Source organism: Mizuhopecten yessoensis, unplaced genomic scaffold (assembly GCF_002113885.1).
Source record: "Mizuhopecten yessoensis strain PY_sf001 unplaced genomic scaffold, ASM211388v2 scaffold10829, whole genome shotgun sequence".
NCBI lineage: Eukaryota > Metazoa > Mollusca > Bivalvia > Pectinida > Pectinidae > Mizuhopecten > Mizuhopecten yessoensis.
Window position 1 is genome coordinate 1,000,842 of NW_018408742.1, and position 27,554 is coordinate 1,028,395.

At 38.3% G+C, this 27,554-nt stretch overlaps 2 protein-coding genes across 4 annotated transcripts in view; both read left to right on the top strand.

Annotated features, from left to right (window-relative positions):
* LOC110462755 overlaps window positions 1-10,752 on the top strand; it is a 15,039-nt gene extending 4,287 nt beyond the window's left edge. For 2 of the 3 annotated variants that reach the window (XM_021516900.1, XM_021516902.1), the window contains 8 exons: window positions 2,506-2,653; window positions 3,798-3,912; window positions 4,229-4,292; window positions 5,283-5,365; window positions 5,858-5,967; window positions 6,549-6,772; window positions 6,988-7,064; window positions 7,460-10,752. In XM_021516900.1, the coding sequence (XP_021372575.1) occupies window positions 2,506-2,653; window positions 3,798-3,912; window positions 4,229-4,292; window positions 5,283-5,365; window positions 5,858-5,967; window positions 6,549-6,772; window positions 6,988-7,064; window positions 7,460-10,729 (4,091 nt within the window). In that variant the 3' untranslated portion in view covers window positions 10,730-10,752. Of the gene's footprint in view, window positions 1-2,505; window positions 2,654-3,797; window positions 3,913-4,228; window positions 4,293-5,282; window positions 5,366-5,857; window positions 5,968-6,544; window positions 6,773-6,987; window positions 7,065-7,459 lie in introns of all 3 variants that reach the window. The other variant, XM_021516901.1, reaches the window with a different exon arrangement.
* On the top strand, window positions 10,746-17,534 carry LOC110462756. The gene is made up of 6 exons (XM_021516903.1): window positions 10,746-11,685; window positions 12,159-12,406; window positions 13,154-13,331; window positions 13,887-14,347; window positions 15,421-15,492; window positions 16,005-17,534. Exons 1-6 carry the CDS (start codon window positions 10,839-10,841, stop codon window positions 16,125-16,127), a joined length of 1,929 nt encoding a protein of 642 aa, XP_021372578.1. The 5' UTR covers window positions 10,746-10,838; the 3' UTR covers window positions 16,128-17,534.
* The last annotated feature ends 10,020 nt before the right edge of the window (window positions 17,535-27,554 follow it).

Below are 27,554 nucleotides of genomic sequence, written 5' to 3' on the forward strand. Positions count from 1 at the left end.
GGGGGGGGGGGGGGGGGGAGGGGACAAAATTTATTATGGTTTATCATGGCAAATGATACTTTGAATATTACATGTTGAGTTGACAGTTTAATTATTTATAGAAAAAAAGTTGTTGCATGATCATACATTCTAAGTTAACATCATGTGAAAATATGAACTATTGAAACATTACGATTTAACAACATTCTTGTTATGCGATCCTATTTACTATAAGTAGGTTCTCCTTCCTCAGTTATTTATCCTTAACCGTCATTTTGACATATTTAAATCTTGCATGTAAATAAAAAAAAATGTTTACATCAGCAATATAATTAAAGCATACCATTTTACTGAACCCGGGAATATTATAAATTATGTAAATCTAATAGCGCACAAATCTCATTTGACCCCGAGTACCGACAGAATCACAGCAGTTATCCCTTGGAGGGCCTCATAGCAAAATCAAACTTACCAGCCACTTATCCCTTCCTTTCTCATAAACTTCTGTATATAGAAACGCAAAGTAAACTCTCTCTGATACATGCCTTTTAACATAACAAAATAAGTTTATCTGTGTTCAAACTCGGACAAAGATACTAGCGAGGTTAATAGTTTTAGATATTTATTCACAACATAAACAGCATTTCTGTGGATTCCATTTCAACTTTAACCGGCTATCCGGAAGAATACATGCACCGTACTAACTGCTAGGGCAGTTATTTTCTTCTTTGAATACTTCCCACCTGCAATACTGATTCCGTAACGTAATCCTTTCGCTATCTTTTGACCATTTGACAACTTTTCGCTTCATAGCTGACGCAGTAACCGAATTCACTCATCAACACCTCGCACGGCTAGTCATTTTGTTTAATTGCTATGCGCATGTGTTGTAGCAGGGAAATCTGATTGTTATTTTCCATAAGGAGACTCACTTGATATGTTTATGTAGTATTTGAAAAAAAAGACACAAAAAATATATACTTCACCGTGATGTCTCTTTAATATATCACTATCATATCAATTTTTAGCTCACCTGGCCCAAAGGGTCAAGTGAGCTTATGCCATGGTGCAGCGTCCGTCCGTCTGGCATCCGGTGTCAATATTTTACTTTAAACAACTTCTTCTTAATAACCAAAAGGCCTAGGGTGATGATATTTGGCAAGAAGCTAACTAGGATGAAGGGCTACCAAGTTTGTTCAAATAAATGACCTTCACCTATTTTCAAGGTCACAGGGGTCAAATATGTTAAAAGCTTTAAACAACTTCTTCTGAATAACCAAAATGCCCAGAGTGATGATTTTTGGCTAGTAACATTCTGGGATGAAGGGCTACCTTTAAACAACTTCTTCTGAATAACTAAGAGGCCTAGGGTTAAGGTATTTCCTCATTAGCATGCTGGAATAAAGGGCTACCTATTTTGTTCAAAAGAATGACCTTGACTTATATTCAAGGTCACAGGGGTCAAATATGTTAAAAACCTTTAAACAACTTCTTTTGAATAACTAAGAGGTATAGGGTTACGATATTTGGCCAGTAGCATGCTGTGATTAAGGGCTACCAAGTTTGTTCAAATGAATGACCTTCGTCCATTTTCAAGGTCACAGGGGTCAATTGTCTTAACAAATCTTTAAACAACTTCTTCTGAATAACTAAGAAGCCTAGGATAATGATATTTGGCCAGTAACATGCCAGGATGAAGGGCTACCAAGTTTGTTCAAATGAATGACCTTTACTTATTTTCAAGGTCACAGGGGTCAAATATGTTTAAAACCTTTAAACAACTTCTTCTCAATAACCGAAAGTCTTAGGATGATGATATTTGGCCAGTAGCATGGTGGGATAAAGGGCAACCAAGTTTATTCAAATGAATGACCTTTACATATATTCAAGGTCACAGGGGCCGATGATATTTGGTCATTAACAGGCTGGGATGAAGGGCTACCAATTTTGTCAAAATGAATGACCTTCGCCCATATTCAAGGTCATAGTGGTCAATATATGTTTAAATCTTTAAATGACTTGTTCTGTATAACCAATAGGTCCAGGGTTATGATATTTTGCCAAAAGCATGCTGGGTTGGAAGACTTTAAACTCTGTTCAAACCTAATGTCCTTGTTCGACATTCAAGGTCACAGGCGTCATATGTTTAAATCTTTTAATAGGTTCTTATGAATGAAACACTGATATTCTTCCTGTAGCTGCATTTTAGTCCACTTTTAAGATTACAAGTGTGAGATTAATACCAGGTGAGCGATTCAGGCCCATTGGGCCTCTTGTTTTTAAACAATTTCTTTAAGCCTTAAGTAAGTGCTTGAAATTTCAATTTATTAAAAAGAAGATTTGATAATTACTGTACAAACCTTGTATCTATTCTGCATGCTTGTAAAGCAAAGAATTTTAAACTTATATTTCCTTAAGAACTGTATAAGATAATTATGCTTTAGGTGGCAAAACATTTCGAAAGTTTCAAATTTTAACAGATGCTACCTTTAAAGACCAGTTGTTAACATTTTGTTGTTCTTGTAGGAGACTTGGATGACCAATGTGTGCCATATTTAGAATATCGTCGACGAACTGCCCGACATGCTGTTGGTACAGTTGTCATGGCTACAGATACCAGAAAGGGGCAAAGTATAGTTTGGTCTGCTGACCGATTCACAGAACTTATATTTAGGTTAGAACATTTTCCTCTTTGTCTGCAATATTTTATTTGACACAATAGAACAGGTTTATGTCTAAATTCTAAATATATCAACATTTTATTATACAATGTATTTTACAGTTGTTGTAACACTACATAACATACTTAGCTCACCTGCCTAAAGGTCATGTGATCTTTTGCCTTGGCACATAATTCATCATCTGTCCTCTTTCAACTTTTCCTTTAAAAGACTGCCAGTCAAGAACTGCCAAACAGACTAATAAAATCTTTCATCCCCTTGGGGTTGAGATAGGGGGATCTCAACCCGAGGGGGGAAGATTCATAATTTGCCAAACATGAGGCTTTGCCGAGTGTTTGGCAACTTAAGAATTTTTCCCGCCGAGGGTTGAGATCCCCCTATCTCATCCCTCGAGGGGGTGAATGATTATTTTTCTCTTACCCTATTGTTCCTGTCCAAGTGTAAGACGAAGCATATTGTTTGTAAACAGGAACACGTGGAATGCGTATTAATATTATATGTATGCGTCGCACGGTTCATGCATCATATTTTAAACATTTTAAAATCAATCCCATTTTCTTTGATGTCAAATGTAAACATGACAAGATTAGCAGACAAACTTGTGTATGTGTATGACCTCATAAAAGTAGTTCTTCTTCTGGGTCACATCAGTGACGTCGGGTTTATTGTGGAGAACGTGCAAAGAGCACGTGTAGCTTGTCTCAACCCTAGGGTGAGACAAGGAAATCTGTCCAGGGTAAGAGAAATTGATATGGATCATCCCTTGCAAAGAAAGCTTGATGTTGTATAAATGAGAACGTGGTTCCCCTTGGTTAAGAGTGGTGGGGCCCTATAGAGGAAATACCGGATTGAGTAAAAGCCTACTCTCTAAGAATGGGTAAAGGGATTATAACCTTTATGGGCATAAAGAATTCCTGTGCCAAGGGGACTCAGCTCAGTGTTGTATTAATGTAAAGTGTTCCCCCACTATGGCAGAAAGAGAATGAGGCTAAATGGGGGGAAATATATCAGCCTCTTAAAGTAAGGGGGAAAGAATTATACACCCCCATTCAGTATGAAAGTTACAGGAGAAGCAGATATTTTTTATTTAATGAGAGGAACGTCTTACCTGTGTGATATTTAACCTTTGGTTGACAGGGAGAGTACAGAGAAGGGGCAGGTAATACAGAATTTGAAACCTGACATGCCTCTACGGAATCCCAACACGGTTAAGTCTGTCCTTGTGGTACAAAACCTGGAGATTTACAACAAGGTGAGATGTTTATTTTGATGAGACAATTGACACATCACAGTACTTAAAACTTCACATACAGTAACCAATTAGTTCACATTTCATTCACCATTAAAATGTCAAAAAAACTAACATTTAAAATAATGTCATGTAATAACTCCAACAATCACGATACTTTCTTAATTGCACAAAACAGTTTCTATCAGCTCTATTAATGGACAACAGGCTATGGATACACAGGGCACTTGTTTACATTATATGAGGAAACTATTTATATGCTTTGGCAACTGGGTAATATTACAAGATGCCTGCAAATGAAATTTTGATTTTGCTACAGAGGCGACAGACGACCCTGAACAAGTGCCTGGAGGAAGTGTTCGGTGATCTCAACCACATGGCAGGTAGTGCTACTTACTTTCTTATACATGTATGTGTTGCAGAGTTTTATAAATGAATCTACATCTGTTTTATCATTTCTAATATCAGTATATGTGTGTGTAAAAGATGTGCATTGATTAGGTTGCCTTAATAGCGTCAGCTGTAGGGAATTTCCCTTTAGCTCAGCGGTAGAGCATCGGGCTGGAGAACCAGGGGTCGCGGGTTTGAGCCCCAGCGACAGCACTATCTTTATCACTCTTCCACGTCCCTATTACAAACTGGTACCGTTGACAATCCCCGTTCAAGATAGGAGAACCCTTGGCGGGAGTCAAAGAACCTGGGTTGGTGTTAGAATAAAGGGGAAATAGTGTAAAAGATGTGCATTGATTAGGTTGCCTTACAAGCGTCAGCTGTAGGGAACTTTTCCTTGAGCTCAGCATCTAAAACATCGTTATAAATGAATGATCTATTTTACATTTAAACCTATTGATATTGTACATTCTGTGGTTTGAAATTCTCCCTGCGGCACCCTCTCAGTGCATCTAATTGAACCTGTTCGTTTTTATTCAAATCCAAATGTGAACAGAAATATCTGATACCAGGTATGTAATATGATACTTATAATTCTTACATGCGATATATTGTGCAAATTCAAGATTGTGTTATGTGTGAACTCAGACTTATAACTGACACTGTCGTTGTCGGTCGACAGCGTAGTGCTGTACATGTTAACCTCTCACTGAAAGGCCCGGATATTTCGCTATTTCGGTCGTAGCTATTTTTATCACCGGCTTTCCCAAAAGATGAAACTGACCACACTGGACGTTGGCTTCAGGTCATGTCATTATCAACTACGTAAACTTTTGTTTAAAGATATAAATTTTCAGTATCAACTCGATTTTCAGGTTGTCATTTGACTAAATATCCCCTTTAATTTACTCTATGCCAAAACCATGAGCAGTTCAACACTGCTATAATTTTCACTTTTACAGAAATACGGTTGTATGTTTCAGATGGCGTAGAGAACAAGCTACACTCCTGCTTACACAATATGTTACATTATGACATCATGTCCTACTGGCAACTACGATTACAGGTAAGTAATTTTACTCACAGGAATTATGTTATAACTTTTTCATGGTGTGTAATTTCTCTCAAAAGAACTACAATTGAAAATAATGATATATAATCTCAAAAGAAAAATCATTTTGAGACAATTGTTAATATCTTACTTCTGAAATCACTTGCAGTTGTTGTTTATATTTAATGTACATGAAGAAGAATGTTTAAAGCCTACACCTGCTACGTTTGTAATATTGATATTTTGTCTTTAATTTCATCGTGTTCATGCAGATATTTATGCCCCAACCATCTTATGTGGGAGGGAAGTTTGAGTTACCCATGTCTTTTCTATCCCATCCCAAATTAAGTCTAGAAACTTATGTTTTTTTTTACAGATTTTGATCAAACTCCTTTTGAAGGTCAAGTATGAGAACACCTGTGATGAGTTTGTGTTTCAGGGTATTAAGGTCAAGGACAAGATCACTTATAAAAATCATCAGCTACATCAGTTTATATTTTGTGGTAGGTGATGGCCAGTGTGTATGTGGTGAGAACAGAGAACGATGTCGAGACTCAGAGAATTAAACAGGAAGTGGATGAGTCGGGGAACCCTGGGAGATTTCCTCAGCAAGGCAGGTCATCCTGGTGTTAAATTTTGTGAACATGAAGATTCTTTTAGGGAATAGGATTACAAAATGATTTTTGCATCAGTCAGACAGAAAAAGCAACTTTGACAAAGATAAAAATTTGTGATACGTTTTATTTAGCTGATGTTAATCTTTAGCTATTTAAATTTTTGTGATCTAAATGTAGATATGACAAATCACAAAAATATCCCCCCTACCCCACAGAAATAACCCACTTTACAGTATAAGTTACCGTATATGTTATAACTACTTGTAATTCAGTAAAATCTTTATTGTGGAATTATTGCATCCTTTTAATATCAACTTATCAAATTATTATTCATGAAAATTATTTAACAGGCTTTGGTGCAGAACTCTTTTGGAAAGAAAATGCATAACAGTCAGGTTACATATACACCCTAAAGAGAAAATCTGTAAAAAAAACCTGGTCATTACTGTGAATATGATCAATAAAATGATTATGTGTTGAGGTGGAAACTTCTGAACTTTCATAAAGGTGTAAATGTTACAGTAGTATATAAAAGGTAACTTAAAGTTAAATAAGTATAACTGTTATTGACTTCTAGGTAGAATGGCAGACCTCCGCACCTACGGAATAGGAGACCCAGGGAGGGGGGCAGGAAGGGGTGTCAGAACAGCAGGGCGGGCCGTCAGGAGAGGTGTACCAACCCAGGGTCAAGCTGTATTTGATAAGGAGATGGAGGAAAGAAAGACAAGAGGAAAGGGAAAAGGCAGGGGACTACGTGGAAAGGGAAAGGCTCAAAACATTCCAAAAGAACAGGACCACCTGACAGGTGAAGTGAAGATTTATTACCTGGTTCATACAGCCAGATTTCAGGTCAGACAATTCAAGGTCCTGTATTTTATGCTGTGATAATACAATATGTTTTATGACCCCAGTAACTAGAACTCTTTTTTGGATGGAACTCATCAGTTACGCTTGTGTATTATCCTGACTGCTGAGGTTTTAGTGTAGATAGTAACCTGTTGTATGTATTTTTGTTCACAGATGAGGATGAAATGGCTGGTACAGACCAGGCTGTGTTTGCCTCCGACTCTCAGACAGAGAACTTCATGATACAGCAGGTGGGTAACAGTAAAAACAGCAGGCAGTTTGTACCATGTGAATAACACATGTCCAATGGAACTCTGGAATCTCTGCTTTAATAGAAATGGAGCTAAACACAACATCTGACCGTGGAAGATAAATGCAAAATATTAAAAATTCAGTGAAGTATAAAATATAGGTCACAGAGACCTACATATGATATATTGGTGTCATTAACCTCAAGATGTATCAACAAGTGAAGTTCAATGACTGTTAGACTGGTAAAATTAGAGGGATGGAGCTAAATGCAAAGTTTAACCAAGATGTCATACAGACCGATGACTTAAAAAGCGAACACTAAATGCCCCTTCTACTATGTTGTAGGGGCATGAAAAAGATAGAAGAGTTACTAATGCATCACTATCTCTTTCAGGCGATAGCCCGCAGTACGCAGGAAGCAGGTTTGAGCAGACACAGTGATGAGTCAGATGGTGAGGACATACCAAATTGCAGCACCAGGGCAACACTCGACCACCAAAGAGGTCAAGGGTCAACCAAAAAGGGCAAAAGTTCAAGTACAGAATATCCAGGTCAACTTATGAAAACATTTCCTGGCAGAGGTCAGCACCTTGGCTACAATGATGTTGAGAATGACCATGACAACGCTTTAAATCAGGAAGTTGGACATAGAAATCGTGACATTCTGAGTCAAAAGTCAAATGACTCGGATCGCCTAGAGCAAAGTGATGCTTTAAATATTGAGGGTATGGATGAAGAGGAGCTGTTACGACTGACAATTAAGAAAAGTCTGGAGGAGGCAGAGCTACAGAAGGCTAAACATAGCCAGGATTGCAACAAACAGTACCAAAGCCAGTCTTCCAGGGTCAGTTGTGTAAACTCTGAAGAAAATAATAGGAAAAATCCAGGTCGAAGCGATGTTGAAAGATCAAAGTTACATCACCATTTATCAGAGATTACTGTAGATACTCAAGCAAAACAGCAAAGATTACTGAGTAAAGGTCAAGGTCATGACACAGCAAGGTCATTGTCTCAAAGACAGGACAAAGTGGAAAATGGTAGTGAAGTTGAAAGGTCAAGGACAAATAAGGATGCAATTGAAAATCACCATGGAGTGTTAATGGGAAGTGATAGCCAGGATGAGGAACTACAAAGAATTTTACTGCTTAGCAAACAAGAATATGAGGACTCCATGAGAACTTCCCAGACAGCTGGACCACCACACCTGCCTGAGGATCCAGTCATCCTGATTGACTCACAACAGCTTGGCTTTAATGTCCCTCAGGAATTACATTATAAGAAATCCACAGAAAACGAGGATTTGGCCGAGAACCAGACAAGTATCAGTCCAGTCTGCAGTGGAAGTATCCAAAGTCCTATCTTACTTATTGATTCTCAGGATTCTCAGGAGGACACACATTTTCAAGATTTCCAAGTGGACGAACACGATTCAAACATGGAAAATGGGTCATTTGGACCGGACAACCTTACGGGAAAGCTCGGTCACATAGACAGCACAGGTGTTATTCTAGATGGTGTAGAAAAGTGTGGAAATGGCGATAGGATTTTCTCCTCGGAGAACAACAGATATAGAATAACCTCATGTGAGGAAGGATCTCCATCAAAGTCTTTGGAGAGTTATGACGATGATGGCGGTGATGAAGTGGATGGTTTTACCAATGTATTGAGGGATACCAGTGAGAAGGATAGGGATAGCAGAGGTTCAACGGGAAGTGATGATGTGTGTGATCATTCAGTAACAGACACAGAACACAGAGATGTGAAGACTCTCTCAATGTCGGCCATTGTAGACGCTCTCATGGAATCGCTTGTGGCATCAAATGATGCCACATTGTCAGTGGCATGTGATAATTCTGGTGGCAAAACCTTATCAATGGATAATAGGAGTGCCATGCAAAATGACAGGCCGTCAGACGGAACAAAACGGTCTGTGAAGGAAATTACCAATGTTGAAAGTGTAGGTGAAACAAGGTGTAATACTCATCTGTCACAAAGTCGGATGCAAACAAGTGGAAAACAAACGGTTGATAACAATAGTCCGACTCTGACAAAGGAAAGACAAATGTCACTTGATAACAGTGAGACCCAGCTGACAAAGGAAAGACAAATATCACTTGATGAGAGTCAGACTCTAGCTGATGATATTGTTACTGTGAATGACCTGTGTCAGCGAGATGAGATGGACAATAAAGAACTGAGTTGTGATGACAGTAATGAATACAAGAATGTCATGTGTAGTTTGGAGAATACCAAGGATTCCATACAGACTGAAACAAAAGACAGAACTGCTACTCTCATAGGAGAAGTCGCCAATAACATTTGTGAAATTCATACAGACAAATCTAGTCCAGAGTTGTGTGGCCGAGTAAAACTTCATTATTCGCCATTCACTAAGATAACAAACACTGTTGACGAGAACCTCTCAGAGATCTCAGACAACATCCTAGCTCAGGACAGCCAAGAAGATGAGGACAGTCGGGAAGCTCAAAAAAACAAAAATGAAATTCAAGACGATGACATAGATGTTATCCCACCATCTCCTGAGAAAAGCTGTGAAGCAGGCCTGAGTTTCTATAAGACTGCCTCTAAGCTACATTTCTCACCTGGGTCCATGTGTAAGGTGGTGGCAAAGGATTCACAAAGTGTAGGATATTCTGGAAATTCTGGTTCCATGTGTAAAGTCTCAAAGAGAAATTCACCAGGTGAAGGGGTTCATTCTTTGCTGAAACGTCCATCATCAAGTGTCGATGTGAAATATCCAAGTCAAACAGATTGTGAGAAGGACAAGGAGTCGTCACATCAGAAACTTGTTCCGTCCAAGTCCGTCATGGTGAACTGCAATAAGTCGAAGTCTAGTCATTGTGAGAACAACAGTATGGCGGAGTCCATTCTGTGTAATCTGAAGACCAGAAAGGTCCATCCTGCATTACTGATTGATCACAGAGGTTGGCAAGATGAAGGGACAGATGAGAGAATAAAGGATGGGATAGATGAAGAGGATTCCCTGGACCTACTTCGTGATATTTCTGTTCTACCTCCTTTGTCTCCTTCCCTTTCAGTCAGTGTAAATCTTGCAACCTCCAATTGTTCCTTGACATCCCCCACCTCTAAAAGAACACCCCTTCCAGAAACTAGATTTTCTATGTTGCCAATATCCCCCACCCAAAGAGCTTTTTCTCAAAGAAATAGATCTTCTGAATCCTCACCAAAAAGTCCATCACCTCCACCAAAAAATCTGTCACCTTCTCTAAGAAGTTTGTCCTCTACAACACGAAGTCCAATCCCTGCCCTTAGGAATTTTTCTTCTCCTGTGAAAGGTTTGTTAACTCCACATATAGGCTGTTCCCAACCACAGAGGAGTCTTTCCCTTCCACTAAGTCCTTCTTCCCTCTCTAGTCTTTCTCCTCCTTGTAGAGAAAGTCCATCCCCTCCTCCCGACTCTGAAGACTTTGAGGCTCCAGTTCTGCCTCCTTTGTCGCCACATACTTCCCCAATAAACATAGGTTCTTCATCATCCATACACAGACCAGTTTCGTCATTTAACCAAAAGTCACCACAAAATGTCTCTTTACCTCTCAGTACCTCAAAGATGGACTCTCCTCCTCAAAAGGTCCCTCCAAACTTATCCAATTCTTCCAGGGCCTACTTCTGCTGGAAGGAGTGATAGCGTGGGTCTCAACAATTTGCCAGCAGAATTTCAAGAGGATACACATCAAATCAGAGCATTCAGTCCTACGGAACGAAGGGAGACAATCTTGATAAAACAAGAAAAAATGGATGAGTGTTTCAACCAATCTCGTCGGAGATTTATTTGCAGTGCAACAGCTGGTCCTAGTTGTGAATTTACTGATCGAGCATCTGAACAAATTTTAAATCGGACACGAACAGTGCAACAAATTCAAGATGAGGATTACACACACTTAAGTTTCCATTCAAATGAGAACACGTCACCAATTTACAGTCAAGAGGACAGGCCCATCATTGAAGCTGGTGTTGATGATGCAGAGGTAGCTCGCAAGCTCCAGGAATTGTTTGATAAAGAGTATGAAATGACAATGTCACAGAAAAAAAAGCCAGATAAACGCCAAACACGTCATTCAGGTCCAGTGGATTCAAATCTGAGAAATGAACAACAGAAGATATCAAAGGAGAAAAAATTCAGTGCCAAAAATGTGGATGTGATTGATACGACCAATGATGCTGTTATAGCTCAACAGTTACAACAGGAACTACTAATGGGAGATCACTCTGCTGGGAAACCATCCCTCCAAGATGAAAGCCAGAGAAAAGGATCTACAAGTAACTTTGGAAATGAAGATAAAAATGCCAGTCATGAACAATTGTTAGGGGTATCAAAGGATTTGGAAGAAAGGGACAGACTTTATGCTCAACAACTTCAAGAGATGGAGTCTGGTCAGGTTCCAAAAGGGAAGACATTGCCAAGAAAAGTACCTTTTACCATTGCAACAGGGGCAGACAACTCCAATTTACAGGATAGGCTTCTCGCTAGGAGACTACAGGAAGAGGAGGAGAACAAAGTCAGGCAAGGGGAGGCAATGTTAGACGAAGATGAAGCACTTGCTAGGCAGTTGTCAGAAACAGAAAAACAGCCCATGCCAGGTATTCTATTTGAATATAACTTCATTTTGATAAATTTGTTAAGGTAAATGTTAACATTTTTAATAATCTTATTTATAATATTGCAGCAAGCAAGACAGAATTATTCTGTTATTTCTTTATGATGTCATAAATACAGAACTTGAATACATTATTCCCCACATTTATCAAGCAAAACTTTGCCATAAAGGGTTTGCCATTACATTGAAGGCACTACCAAAAGGGAATATATAAGATATAACACTATGTCCATTTGTCAGTCTGTCTATCTGTGTGTCACAATGTCCAGGGCATTTCTCATATACCTTGTCACCTACAATTGTCAAAATTGTGTATGCCAGTACCTCCTGGGAGAGCAGAGCATTGCATACCCTTCCCAACACTGTACATGGTTATGGCTCTTTGTTAATTGTTTCATTCTTAAGTTTATCCAGACTTTCATTGCTGACAAGAATTCATTGCCTTGTTTATTTCAGTCCTCCCTAGAACAGTACAGAAGAGACATGCAGACTCTAGCCCAGGCCTGTATAGCCCAAAGCATGCTAGGAGGGATGGCAGACACCTGTCTGGAGGCAGTCCAGTAAGGGGTGTCGCCTCCACTATTGTGGGCGGAGCTTCTCCAGCTCAGGGAGGAGGAGCTATCAGTTCGTCTGCTGTGGAAAGGGTGTGGCATAAGAAATTGTTTGCTATGGAGAAACAGGCTAAAAAGGCTACTGCTGAACAGGTTAGCAGAAATAAAAAGAGGATATTTTATTTTTCCCATTGAATACCATATGTATTTCACGAGAAGGGTAGAATACCGATATTTTCATAAGTGCAAAGCACAATGTGAAATATTTTTTTATTCTGCCATACATGAGAAATATAAAATACCCTATATATACCGATATCTGTACTTGTTGCAGTGAAGATCTAAGTTTTTATCTTATCGATAATTTCCAACATTTTGCTGGTATATATTATACCTTCATATAAAGACATCTTTTAATATCTGATACTATTCTATGGCTTCCATAAAACATATTTATGTATTTTAAATCAGGCTGTATTTTGATATTTCCGTATCTAAACAACCAATCCATGCATCCTTGATGTCATTATTTGAAGGCTCCACTGCGTTAGAAAGCTTCTTGTATGTCATTAATATCTTACAATTTTAATTATACATGAATATCTGGAGCTACTTCACAAAGAATATTTAAGAACACGGTCAGGACTTGTCAAACTTTTGATGAACGTCGGTATTCGAGTAATGTGAGTTAAGGAGGTGGAATTTCACTGTATAGTATTCTCCTGCAAGCAGATTTTTCAAAAATTTGACATGATCGAAACTCTGAAAATTTTCACTAGCCCTAACTTGAAATCTTGCCTCTGCAATCAGACTTGTGGACTTTTACACTGGGGCCTGCTCTACAGATGGGCTTTACTGTCCTCAGGAAGCTGTTAAGCCAGGTTTAACAATATATTTCAGCTACAAGCCATCAGGAGTGAACAGAATGAGCGCTATAAGATCAATCAGAGCGGAGGACTGAATACCGGTAACCCCTCTGGATCCAGACCAAAGGCAGGTAACCCAGACATCCCACATACAGTCTCATCGCCAAGGCAACATCCTCATATCAGAACAGCCTCATCATGGAACGATGAATGTAAGTCGTTTGTTATCATTGTGACTGTTTAAATTTGAATAGGTATTTTGGGCGCTCTCGAGTATGCCACCAGTCAATTATTCAATCTATCAATTGATGTCACACTCACCTTTGGGCCAATTGCATATGAATCCACATATGGCTACACAGTGTCAAGACTATTCAGGGTTAGGCAATAAGGCCATTATTGATGGGGCCCAATGGGGGAAATTGAGGTTATTGCTTAAAATCCACCCAAACTTATGAGGGCAGAATGAAGGGACTTAATGAGGGACAGATGTTGCTGAGAGACAGAGCCAATATTTGGAAATAGTTGCAGTATTATATGTTGAGCGATATACTTGTTACAGTTCAGGTTTTTGAGAAGCCATCGTTATGCCCCCACAATTCTATAAGGGCGAGGCATACACTAGTATTTTAACCTATGTCTGTCTTGTCCCATTACAAGTCTTTGTCATGACTCTACAGTCTTTGCTGCAGTGAAGAAATAAACTTTTACTAAATAGATAATTCCTGACACTTCACTTGGAAAAATATAATAAATCCTTGTTCCAGCCCAGTACATCAGCCTTGATGAGGACGGTTACATCACCAGTTCTCCACCTCGCCGTCAACCAAACCTCATCCCGTCTTCACCAAATCGTATACCAAGATACTCACAAGTGAAGTCTGGCAGTTCAGGTTTCGGAAGTATGTACTCTAATCCATCATCTACATCAACATCATCTCGCAACCAGACAGACAGATTGACAGGATTTCAAGACCACAAGTTGTCACAAATATCCTCGTCATTTTCATCAATCCAGACGTCGTCCCGGAGTGCCTGGGATGATGACACCTCAACACAGAATGACTCCCAAGATTACAAGTCAACACAAATTTCATCATCCATCTCATCTACTCAATCTTCGTCGTCCTGTAACATTACGTGTGGGAACTGTGGAGAAAAAGGCCACAACCGTAACAGCAAAACCTGCTCCCGATACTACAGTCTGGAGGAAACGCAGCATAGACAGGTCAGAGGTCAAGTTTGCTAGGTCACAGATCAGGTTCTGTAGAGGTCAGAATCAGTTTTGAAAGTTGGGTCCAAAGCATGCAAAATATTGATATTAGATATTAGACTGAGTAGAAGTAGAAGAAGGGGATATAGTGCTACCCATGTCCCTCCTGTCATGTCACTATGGTATCTTGGATGAGTTGTATTTCTGGGTCCCAAGGTCATTGTTGATATGTTTAGGTCAACCACAGGGCCAAAGGGGGCATTCATGTCTTGCAGACATTTTTTAGTTTTAAACAAGCAAACATTATGTTAAAGCACAGAGAAAAAAATCTGAATGTATTTGTGTTTGCCTGAACTAAAAAGTTTTTACTCATGTAACGATTGTTTAGAAAGTAATAAATGTGTTGCAGGTTTTAAAATCACATGATTTTGGTGGCCTTCTAGCTTCATGCAGCATGCTAGAAGGAATTTCTGTTTTGCTCCTTTAACGGATCTCTTGCTACATTATAAATAGAGTTATGGCCCTTTGTTCATCTGGTTTCACTTTGTCCTGGGCATACATGTATCTCATGTATTGTGTTACATATGATTGCCAAATTTGAAGGTATGTCTTAGGATAGAGGATTTCCCATACTGAAACTTGAATGTGTACCCCACTATCGAATCATGACCTTTTGTTCATTGTTTATACCAAAGTTTTTCAAGATATATGGAACTATGAACTGCTTGGAACACTTCACATTCTTATGTATGACTTGGCTTTTTTTCAATTAATGGTTTGTATGTGTAGTTCCTTCAATTAATAATACTGCTTATTCGTGTGCTGGTACATACAGCTGTGACAGTATTTCATTAACTGTTTTGTGGACTTACACTGTTTTCTGTCAAATTATCGTTTTCTGTCAAATTATCTTACGGTAACATTAGGTCAAATCATCTTATGGTATTATTAGGTCAAATTATCGTTTTCTGTCAAATTATCTTACGGTAACATTAGGTCAAATTATCTTAACATTAGGGGGTGAAATTACCTATAGCAGGACATAGACCCTCCCAAGGGAGGTAATTTTATCAAATTTTCTCCTCTAGGCTAAGCAAGAGAAGGCACGTCAGAGGACGGAGGAGAAGGTTCAACAGGAGGAACAGACCCGTGAACAACTGGTGAGTGTCATTATACCTCCTGTCCACTAAATTCCTCCTCAAACTCCAAAATGATGAGTGTGTCTGTAGTTCATAGGTCATGACAGTAAAACAAGAAACTGATTTGACAGTCTGACGATGTTAAGATAATTGTTTTGAAAATGACTTTCTGTAAATATTTTTCAAATAAAGAATATTTCAAATTATATTATAAATCAATGATTGACAATTTGCAGTGTTTTCATGCCTGAAAAATATATATTCAACTTCAGTTTTGTTATAGTCAACATTATTTCTATCACATACATGGAGAGTCAAGTTATATTTCATCATAGGCAACTTTAATTTTAGCCTATCCTTAACCGTTGGAAAATTTCGTGTTTTCATATATTGTAGCTTTGTAGTTAATAAAAATAATAAATTTATGTAAATAAGTACTTAAGATATGAACGAAGTTGGCACAATGTATTTTATATGTATAATATATAATGTATATACTATGCAAAACTTAAATTTATGAAATTTTTCAATAGGCGAACCATCAGAAGGTGTTGGAAGATATAGCATTTCGTATACAGCAGGAGAAAGATGGCCTCTCCGACACGATTAAGAAAATGGAAAAGAAGACCAGACAGAGGGATAAACGCAAAAAATAGTCAAGCCTTTACCTTTACTTTGTCCTCTGTTTCTAGAACCATATAAATAATTTGTAAACAAGATGAACTTCAATTATCCCCAAATAACTTTTTTCTCCGTTTTATATTGGTTTTTTGCAAGTTAACTCATTCACCCCGGAAGACACATTTGAACTCTTCCCATTCAAATGTTGGAATAGTTCATTATGAAATTTCAGGGGTAAACGAGTTAAAATATTTCTTTGCATTATATCATGTTGAAACCGATCAGTTGACATATAGCTAAACTTCTAGATAATCAAGGCTGTCTTAAAACCGTTGCAATCTGGATGAGATTGATGTTACTGTTAATTCAGTTTTAGATGGGAGCCATCTTCATTTATCTAAACAAAAATGTTAGAGTTTTATTGAATTGTTTCCCATAGTTAAGCATGCATGATTTTGAGAAATAAGGTTTTTAGCTAAGCTGCTTGGTTTAGAAACTTTGATTTAAATATGAGAAGCACTTTATTTCTTAATTATAATTTACAACATTGTGAGATTTTACAGAAGAAAGACTTTTTCTCCTTAAAGTGTATTTTACGATTATCAGTCCTGAAGCAACTGATTAAAGTTATATTTATAGGAAATATTTTGTTGATAATGAACTTGAATTAATTCTCATACAGCTAAAGTCACAGTAGTCATGTATTTTTTTATTTTATTTTTGTAATTTTCTGACATCATTGTTAGTCATACATTAATATCTTGTTACACTGCCACTATTTTGTCTATAGGAATTAACTCATTCACCCCTGAAGATGCATTTAAACTCATCCAATTTAAAGGTTGGAATAGTTAATTATAAAAATTCCGGGGTGAATGAGTTAAGCATTATAAAGGGATTTGGCAATATATTGAGGGATGCATATCGTGAGAGATAGTTCATTATAAAATTTCCGGGGTGAATGAGTTAAGCATTATAAAGGGATTTGGCAATATATTGAGGGATGCATATCGCGAGAAAAATTGATAAAAAAGAGGACCTTAATGGCAAGTGAAACAAAAAGGGGCTTTATATTATAAGGTTTCATAGGTGATAGTGCATTTTCCAGAAGACAGTGTATTTTCTAGAATACTGGTGAATGATTAAGCAGTTTTAATATTTGTGATAAAATTTGTATCATGAATCGGTAGAGGATGTGTTATAGGTGGCAATAAATTCAGGCAGTGAACTGTTAGATGAGTACATCAATACAGCCTCTGACCGAGACACAGATATACACCTATATGGCACATTCATGTCTGTAGTGCATATAAATGTTTGTCTGTCTTTTATAGAAAACTCTATATATATAGTGTATAAAGGTTGTTGATTCATTTAACTCACTTGTTTAGATTTTACACTATTGAAGTTCAAACCTTTTAATACTTAAATAAAAAAATATATCAGATAATAATTCTTTATCTTCTTTTTATTTTTTTGACACACCCAAGCAACCTACATAAAAATGAGCTGAATCAATGTCTCAAACAGCCATGACACATTTTATATGCCACACCACAACTGGAATAGGTTACGATTTACCTATTGATGTGTACGCTACAATAGTGAAACGATACATCTGTCATCTTTGATTGGATTAAGAAAAAACAGAAAATCTTTTATTAGTTTAATTCATATGAGTTTTATGAACAATTTTGAAGAATGTTTGATTTCACAGAGCTTCTGGACAGCTACAGTTCATAAGTGTGATAAGTTAAATGTAAGATTCTTTATATTACATAATCAAGATTTGTTGCAAATATCTTACATTGTGCAATGTATACAGTAGCAGAGCCTGGTTAATATTGACACTTTGACACACAAATATTTCTACTGATGATGTAAATGTTGGTTTCTACTCGGTGTATTTAAACAACTTAACCTCCACGTTACTATAGAGCTTGAAGGCGGCCCACAGGGTGTTGTCCTCCTGGATGCCTACGGCCTGTGTCGCCCACGTGTCCTGGTGTAGAGTCTTCAGGTAAAGACCAGTTCCGCTGATCAGCACTATCGATCTATTGTTACTATCAGCCACCACCAGGTGTCCTACACTGTCGTAACACAAGGCGGCCGCGCTGAATGGAGATGTGGAAATAGCCGGCATCATGTCACTAGAATCTTTCTCTCCTGTATAAGACGATAGGAGGTTAAGTGCGGAGTCCATTATGAAGACATGATGTGTTCCTTGGTGACTCTGTCCTATCACTGCGATGTTACAGCTGACTGGACATTGGACCATCTGTTGAAGGGAGGTAACTCTCGGTGATGTGTAGGTAAACCAACTCTCTTTGTTAACTTGATGTAGGACCTGCCCCCATGTGGTGTAAATGATAATGGTATTGGCCGTTCCGATGAGGATGTTGTTATCTTTTGTAACACACAGACTCCATGGAGTGTCGTCAACGTAGAACCTAACAACAGCTCTTCCATTTACCTCCCTCAGTTTACCCCCAGTCTGCTGTTCAAGAGAGCATTGTGGGCTTTCTTGGTTTTGCCTGTGGTGTACAATGGTAGGCTGTGCTGACGATTCCAGAGACTTCTTGCGTGGGGGATTCCGTGGTAGAGCTTCTTCACTGTTGTCAAAAATACAAACAATACTCGAATTTGAATCTGGTGGTATGATATTGATGCTGGGCAGTACAGGGGGCTTATTGCTGAAGTGTGGATATTCATCGCTGTGTGGATTTGATTCCGTACATTTTGCAAATCCTGCTAACCTAGCTTCCACCTCATTGAGTGACTTGGTGATGGATTTCCTTCTTTTTGAACAATTTGGCCTCAGCTCATTCAAACCAAACTTGTGTTTCTGTAAGGCATGCTCACTGATGCTACTGTCAAAGCTGCTCTTCCTCTGACTTGCATTTGATTCATGACTTTTACAAAAGTCCTCACTCATCTGGTGTTGAATCCTTTTAGAATTTTGTGACATCTCTTTCATACTGCAATCAACGCTCTTCTGACGATGCATCTTGTTTGGACGATGTGAAATAACGTTGATGTTGCCATCTGAATTACTTTTTGTTGGAGGTGTTTTGGGCTTCTGGGGGACTATTTCTCGGATGCCACGATCTAGACAGCTAAGCCAGAAATTACTAGTGTCTGGAGCAACACTGACCCCAGTGATACCTGAAGGACTGACCACTTCTTCCTGGATGTCACCCATGAGGTCAAGCAGTCTTACTGAAGTGTCGTTGTACTTGCATACCCAGGCCTGATCATCTTTAGTAGGGCTGATGAAATCCACTGACCCATTAGGTGACTCAAACATCACCAGCTGGGCAGGGGAAACAAGCGTGTAGCCACCTTTTTGACTTTGGCTTTCAAAATTACCTTGATCTCTAACCCTACCTTGGCATTGACCTTGGCCTTCTTCAGTGTCACTGGGATTTGAAGATTGCTTTGTGTGAACTGTATTGTCAATGCTGATTCTAGTTGAGGTGGAATGGCGACGCGTGTTTGATATTTTCTTTGTTGTAGGTTTAAGCTCATTTTTTTTCGAAGGTCTAATCAGCTGTTCAGTCACAGAATTACGCCGCACACGTTTTGAATTCTGTTCCACTTTCAAGAATGATGGCTTTTGCTCCAATTTTTTTGTCACAGATATTTCCTTTATTCGTCCTGTTGAATTTCTTCGTGCAAGTCTAGGATTTTGTTGAGGTTTAAGAAATGTTAAACCCACATTTTCTCTTGGTGGCGTTGCAGGTTTCTCATATGGGATCACATTATCAATCTCAACCAATCCAAACACGTGAGGCAGACTTTCCTGGGAAAATTCTCTTCGTTTGAATTTAGCAGTTTTTGTCCTTGGGAATGTTGATTGAACATGATGGTCGATCTTGATGTCAAATATTTGGACAGGGTTCCCACCCTGCAGTGTGTTTCGACGATTAACCAGCATTTCCTTGATGTCAGAGCTATCGTTTAGAAGTTTACGTTTATGTTTCAACAGAATTTCTGTATTTTCCTTCTCAATGTCTAAAAAGGTGCGCACGTTCGTCTCAACATATCTATCAATACTTGACTTCCAGTGATCTGCATTCGTTTTCATATCTAGAATGAGGTCTTGGAAAGTTGTTTTATTTTCCAATAGCTTAATGTCTAGTGTTGCTATGTCTTTTTGGATGGAGGGTGAGTGGTGAGTTTCTGTAGCATCAATGTATCGAAGAACCTGTTCCTTTTTCCATGGAATGATGTTGGTAAGTTTTTCCAGTCGGTGTGTGCGATGACGGGAAGTCACACATTCCGGACATGCGAGTGTGCCCTCAGGACAATCCTCACAGATGTAGATAACCACTTTGTCACTGTGATAGGGACATGAACTGTTGCCAAGGGGACGGGCTTTCATTGTTGTAGCCATTGTTACCCGAAATCCTTTGGAAAAAACCTGTGATGTTTAGTCTCTTGTGAAGCAAGTCTTTTTAGTATGGCTTCTTCTGCAAATTAAACTCCTCACGATAAAATAGTGTGAAGCACATGCAAGCAGTTCATGTTATTAAGTTCATAGAGTGCTATGAATTTTTTCAAACCGAATAAGTGTTGCGAATCTTCATAAATTGATCTTTGAAAATTTGCATGTTTAGCAGATGTTCTGCCACCTGAATATCAAATATTGTCACTTTCCTGGTGATTGTTCCAAATTTTGTTTCAAAAGTGGCTGTGGAAATGTTCAATTCGTTAATATCGGTGGAAGCAGTTTTTAATCACACTCACATATCCATGTGACCAGTCGACCATATGGAATATCCAGTAGATCGTCTACTCCGCGTACTTACCACAATGTCACAGCATTATCCTTGCTGTCACAATAGTTTATTGCTCTATACAATAAGTACCTCTTTCTGATGACGGTTGCCAAGTCACTTTGGCCTTGATTTTTGGTAGGTTCCACTTCAGGAGTGAATAACCAAAATTTTGTAACAACTGTACACAAAAGAATTCATAAGCACATTTAACAAAGAAATCCCAGGTATATTGAACCACGTTTAACAAATATTATAATTAGTCAATATTTGCTGTAGTTCTTGGTTATCGGAACACACTTCCCCCAAATGATTCTTTGCATACAGTCAAATCTGCATTTACATCATTTCCAGCCACAGTTACGTCCAAAACAGTTAACATTTCATTTCAAGACTTCCAAATCAAGTCATATTTGTACAAGAATAATTCTGATGAATTTTCTTCCAACATTTCATATACTCAGCCATATGTTCACGATGCGAGTCCTGTCACTGAAGCCCAGCACTGAACGTCACTAGAGTGGTTGGACTGGTGTTAAGTTCGTTATGATTTGTTATGATATCGGTAAATAATTAATGGCGTGTGGCAGGTGATTATAAGCTTACAGGTGTATCTGTAACGTGCACTCGTCCAGCCACTAATCATGATCACAGGGACCTGAGAATTTGTAAAGCTATATTTGGACCTAGACTAAGGCGTTCAGAGTAATTTCACATGTTTTAGGGGTTTAGATTGACTTTCGGTAAAAATTACATCCACAATGATCATATATATGATATGATCAAATATAGCTGTAATAAATGCTCAGGTCCCTGTGATCATGATCACGCTCAACTTTGCTGATCTAGTGAGCGACTTCCGGGTTAAACCTCTACACTTGAAAGTAAGAATGGCCTTTATCTCATATTCCTTATAGCTGAACCAGATCTACCATAGGTTGAAGGTGATGTTTTAGTGAATCAGGTATTGCTACCATGCATAGCTTTTTTGATATTTTTTTAGTACACCGTCAAAAATCTATTGTGTGAAAAACAGAAGTTGAACTGACCGGGTCCAAATGACTGGTGAGTGCTTCTGTCGTGGCAAGGCAGACATTATCAATTTGTTTGTTTGTGTCTCCCCCCCCCCCCCCCCGCCCCCCCAAACCATAATATTTGATCAGTACATAGTAGGTACATGGTATAGATTGCTAAATAATTTACTTATATAAATGCCAGACCTATTGGAAAGACAAATGGGGTACAACTTGTTTAAAAAGGACAAAGAAAACCTGAAGAACTCTGAGGTCTACAGTTATATATGAGTTTATATACATGTGTAAGAATACTGTACTATATACAATGGCACATATCGGTTCGCAAGCTGCTAATGTCATTAATTTACCTACTAATAAGCTCACCTGTCTAGATAAATAATGTATAGATGACATAGAATACATTTCTTATGTCCTGTGCGAGTACTTGAATCAGCTGACTTCTGGGTAGTTGGATGTCACAGTGGTAAACTGCTCTCCTTTAACCGAGGCTGTCCTGGTGGACGCAACACATACACAGGTGATTCCACCTTTAAAATTTGATAATATATATAATGTGCCAAAAACGAATTCGCTGCATCATACAGCTGTTCTATCCTTCTAGGACTCATCGGTGATGCTAGGGGCCAAAAACATATCCAAATGGTCTAAACTACTGCTTCCTTGATAGGATGAATAAAGGTATGGATATTTCCTACCCAGCCATGTCGGGGGGGGGGGGGGGGGGGGGGGGTAGGAGCTTAAGTTTCTTGTCATCAGCTGGATCAACAAGAGTAATAAACTCGAGTCATAATCGTTGTAAATCTAATTTGATTTTCCTGGCCTCGCTGATTTTCCAATTAAACAAAATAAGTGTTTCTCCAGAGTGAATGGTCTTTAATGTGGAAATGTGATATTTAAATTTTTTTATTTACAGTAAAAAATCTTCAATTCCTTGGTTTAGAAACATTTAGAAATATCCATTTGGGTTTGTTTTATGAATCCAATTATTATTCAATTGTCAGAAATTAAAGTCCTTTTCGTTAAAAATAATTCTTTGTTTATTGTGCTATACATAGTATGAAAACAACCAAGAAAACAAAGTTAGAGAAAGAAAACTGTAATAGATTTGTTCTCTGATAGCTGTAAAGTGTTTCCACTGTTCGTCCCTCAAGTATCCAATGAGACCTCCAGCCACAAAGAATATTAGAAGGGAAGGGACACAACTATCTGTGGGAACCATAGCATAAAGGTCATCTTGATTTGTTTATTTTATTATTTTTATATACGGCCTGATATATATATAATAGAAGACTAATTTCATCGATTGGACATTTGTGCCATGGTTCCCACGCCGCCCTTAAATGACCATAACGTTAGCTGTTGATAGGACGTTAAACAATACTAAACCAAACCATGGTTCCCGTAGCTGTTCCAGATCGTGGTGTTTGACGACTGACAACTGGATGAGCGGATATACTGGTGTGTGTCAGGTCGTTGTTGAGTTTTTATAAGAATCCAAAAAGTATTTGTTCCTGTAGTGTGGATATATCCTGCGATTTCAATGGTGGTGGAACAGGTTCACATACCAAATAAACTTGTAGAGGGAGTCCAATAGATTTCGACGAAATTCTGAGCCGAGATTTATCAAATCAACCTACGTAAATGATAAACCTTATAAAGCTTAGCTTTTACAGATGTGTTTTTCACTACCAGACAAAATGTCAAAAGGTTTGTATCGATTTCCCTTAGATATCATCGAAACTTTGATTTTATCGAAATGATCATCGAGATGTTGTCTCGGTGCCTGTAGATCAACTGATTTAAATAAGGAGACCCTCATGGACAGAAGTATTTTAACGGAAATTTGTAGGCTACTTAGCAGGCTCAGCGTGGAGTAGATTTCTTTACACCTGCATTACACTCATTAAAACGCACCGCAAGTACACTACCTTATGGCGGCCGTGCCCTTATAGGCATCCTGTCATTTTTGTGTCGCCTACGACGGATGTCGGAAAGACACATGGGCGTGTCTTATCCGACGGCGACGGCGGCGTCAACAATGTTATGGTTTTGCGTTTAGCTCTGTTTCTGACAAAGCTACACCAACAAAACCTCCATCATAGTTGTAGCATGGGTAGTGGAGCCTACTGCACTTAAAACATTTCATTGATTTCTGCATTTTTTTGGTAAAAACCTCAAATTTCTGGACTTAGAAAAAAACTCAACGTTAAGGTTTTGCGTTTAGCTCTTACATATTAGGCTGTTTCTGACAAAGTATAAATGCTAGAGCAACCAAACTTGGGTCATAGGTGTATCATGGGATGTATAGCTGAATGCATTAACTCTTTACTAGCATTTCAACGATTTTTGTATGTTTTGGCTAAAAACCTCAAATTTCTGGACTTAGAAAAAAACTCAACGTTAAGGTTTTGCGTTTAGCTCTTGAATATTAGGCTCTTTCTGACAAAGTATAAGAGCTAGACCAACCAAACCTCAATCATACATGTATCATGGGTAGTAGAGCCTACTACTCTAAAAACATTTCATGGATTTCTGCACTTTTTCGGATAAAAACCTGAAATTTCTGGACTTTAAAAAAAATCAGTGTTATGATTTTGCGTTAAGGTCCGTTTCCTTATGTACTATGTCAAATGCTTATTATATTGACAAAGCGGGGCAGGCGACACATATAATTACGCGTAATTCTTGTTGTTCACTTACAAGACCTATGGCAGAGGTGTGAAGCACACACCATATATGCTTTGTTGCTACATGCAAAAATACATCACAGCTTAATTTGTTTTCAGAACTTTCTGTATGATAATCTGAAATAAAAAAAATACTAAATGGTATACTTTTAAAATGTCGCCTTCTGTTTTACACTTATTAATACTGTTTTAGGGATAGAAGTATTAATAGACGTAAAATATTGTTATAATGTTTTATTCAAAAATTACTTTGACTGTTAGGCAAAACATTTCAATACTTTAGAGGGATTCATTAGTCACTCTGTGCACTACTAGCATAACGTTATGATATGTCTTGTATGCAAATGCACGACCAAACCGGGGTTCGAACCCATGACCCTCCAGACTCTAGAGAGATGCTCTACCAATTGAACTACCTGATCGCTGACGATCGACCCAGTCAATGCAAGTCCCGCTACATTCCGCTGCCCACGACGCAATATATAAAAAACATTCTCTCGTCGTTAGAAAGTTACGTTATCGCAGTTAGGATGCCAGATACACCATATTACAGTAGCATATGATTGGGCCATATTTAAAAGGTTTGTGTAGTTTTCCTCATTAAATGTAAAATTACCAAGTGCGAGGACAAGTCTCAGTTCTTCGTTGTTCCCGTGCATGGCGACAGACAGCAATGGTGTCGTCATCAGGACTGTTTTTGTAAAGGGAAGGACGTCCAGCCAGCGTGACCGACAGGGTAACTTCTTATATATTCTTTCAAATGGTTTTATTTAGATAGTCTGTGGTGTCATTTAGGTAGGATACCAGATTTTCAACAAATGGTAGATTAACTGGGATATATTTTCTACGTCGGGTGGCTGAATGACGGGTCTACTATCATAAAGAATTTTATGATAAAAGTGCTAAATTTGAACTTTGATTTAATATATCATTATATTCGTTATTTGGCGTATTTTAACCTATAAACTTTCATTCAATCTATACCATCGTGTGACATAAATATAATTAATATCCTGGAACTATATGTGTAAATTGTTTCTCCTGAACTTGTGTCAATTTAGATAAGTTCTATTTATGAAGCTTTTCCTTTAAAGTCGACATGTGTCATTGTTGTCAGATTAACTCATGCATTTACTTTGTCCATCTTATACCATATATCTTTCAACTTAATTATATTACGTAACAGGATTAACTGGTCATACCAGATCGGACACTGCATTCAGTCTCAGACAAAGGACAGCTAAATTGGCTTACCTGGTCGGGTACGGCCGAAGTCTGAAAGGCCGATTGCTATGAATGACGCTTAATTGCTTTTGTGTAAATGTACTTAGGACACGATTATGATTTGTAACTTCAGTTAGGAGCTAGGCATCGGACTGTACGGGTGTGTTTTTGGATACTCCAGAAATCATCCACCGACCTAGAGAAAGTTATTTTAATAAATTTATATTTGGACCATACAACATCTCCAGAACTTTTACTTTTCAAATTGTATAACAATACCCCACAAAAGTGTTGTTATAATTGGTGGAATAATCCGGAGTAATTTGCCTCATTCATTTGTGTAAGTCAATTTACGTACAAGATACCGAACCTTCACTGCCAAGCGAGATTTCCCCACACCTACAACCATCAAGACTAACGTGGATAAGATCGACCATGTTTCAACAGAGAGCCGTCAACTCATCTCATCAGACTCCTCAACGTTTCTGGAATAACACCGGAACTGGACGAAACAACTGGGAATTGCAAACCGACAGACATTGCACCCGATGCGGCTTAACGTTTCACAACGGCCATCTTAGAACATGCCCCGCAATATCAGCCCAGTGTTTTAAGTGTGGAAAAAATGGACACTTTTCTGGACTCTGTTTCTTAAAGGATTACCGACGACGAAACTTCCGTCAACCCTTGATGTCACCGAGCACCCCCTTACCCAATACTAGAAGAATCGACAACGGCACAGACGCCCAGATTCATAACGGCACCAACGCCAGAATTCACAACCATAGCCTCACCCCCTTAACAAACCTTTCAGTGACATCGCGACAAACAGAGAAACAGAGCAACAAAAGTAAGTCCAAATCCCGCGCCAAAAGGAGGAGAGACAATGAAAGAATGACACTGTACAAGGAAAGAAAACATCTGCAAGGTATGCTACCATTTTCGTCAATTCCTGACAGTGAGATACCAAAACCATGTGTTCCCACATCAACAGAATGTAATTTAATTTTAAAACTTAAACAGAAAGTTTCGGACTTATCAAGTCAGCGTGACCAATTACAAAGTGACCACAATCTTTTACTATCAAAATCCAATGACTGTGACACGTGCCTTATAACCATGGAACAAGCAACGCTGTTGAGAACAGAAAATTCAACATTGAAAGAAAAACTAGCAGATAGCAACAAAAAGCTAAGCGTAGCACTAACTTCTGTCAACGAAGACAATGCACACAAAAACAGTCTGTACGAAGTGATCATCCAACAAAAAGGAGAAATTGCAGATTTGACACATAAATTACAAGGTGCAGAAGAACTGTGTGTGCAAAGCAAGTTAATGCTGGATATAAATGACAAACTTAAAAATGAAATATGTCAATTAAAACAACAACTAAGTCTAGTGCCACCAACGCCGGTTTTTGTAAACCAACAGAACTACGGTAGAGGATCCGGATATTACAACCGAAATTACGGACGCGGTTTTTATCGTTAAAACAAAGCCGCGGGACGCGTCTTTACCGGAGCCGGAGGGAAATTATCATAAAGAATTTTATGATAAAAGTGCTAAATTTGAACTTTGATTTAATATATCATTATATTCGTTATTTGGCGTATTTTAACCTATAAACTTTCATTCAATCTATACCATCGTGTGACATAAATATAATTAATATCCTGGAACTATATGTGTAAATTGTTTCTCCTGAACTTGTGTCAATTTAGATAAGTTCTATTTAT

Coding starts and splice junctions, on each gene's coding strand:
- LOC110462756 (XM_021516903.1), top strand. CDS start 10,839: ATGGATGAGTGTTTCAACCAATCTCGTCGGAGATTTATTTGCAGTGCA. Junction 13,332..13,886: donor CTCATCATGGAACGATGAAT/GTAAGTCGTTTG, acceptor TCCTTGTTCCAG/CCCAGTACATCAGCCTTGAT. Junction 14,348..15,420: donor AGGAAACGCAGCATAGACAG/GTCAGAGGTCAA, acceptor TTTCTCCTCTAG/GCTAAGCAAGAGAAGGCACG.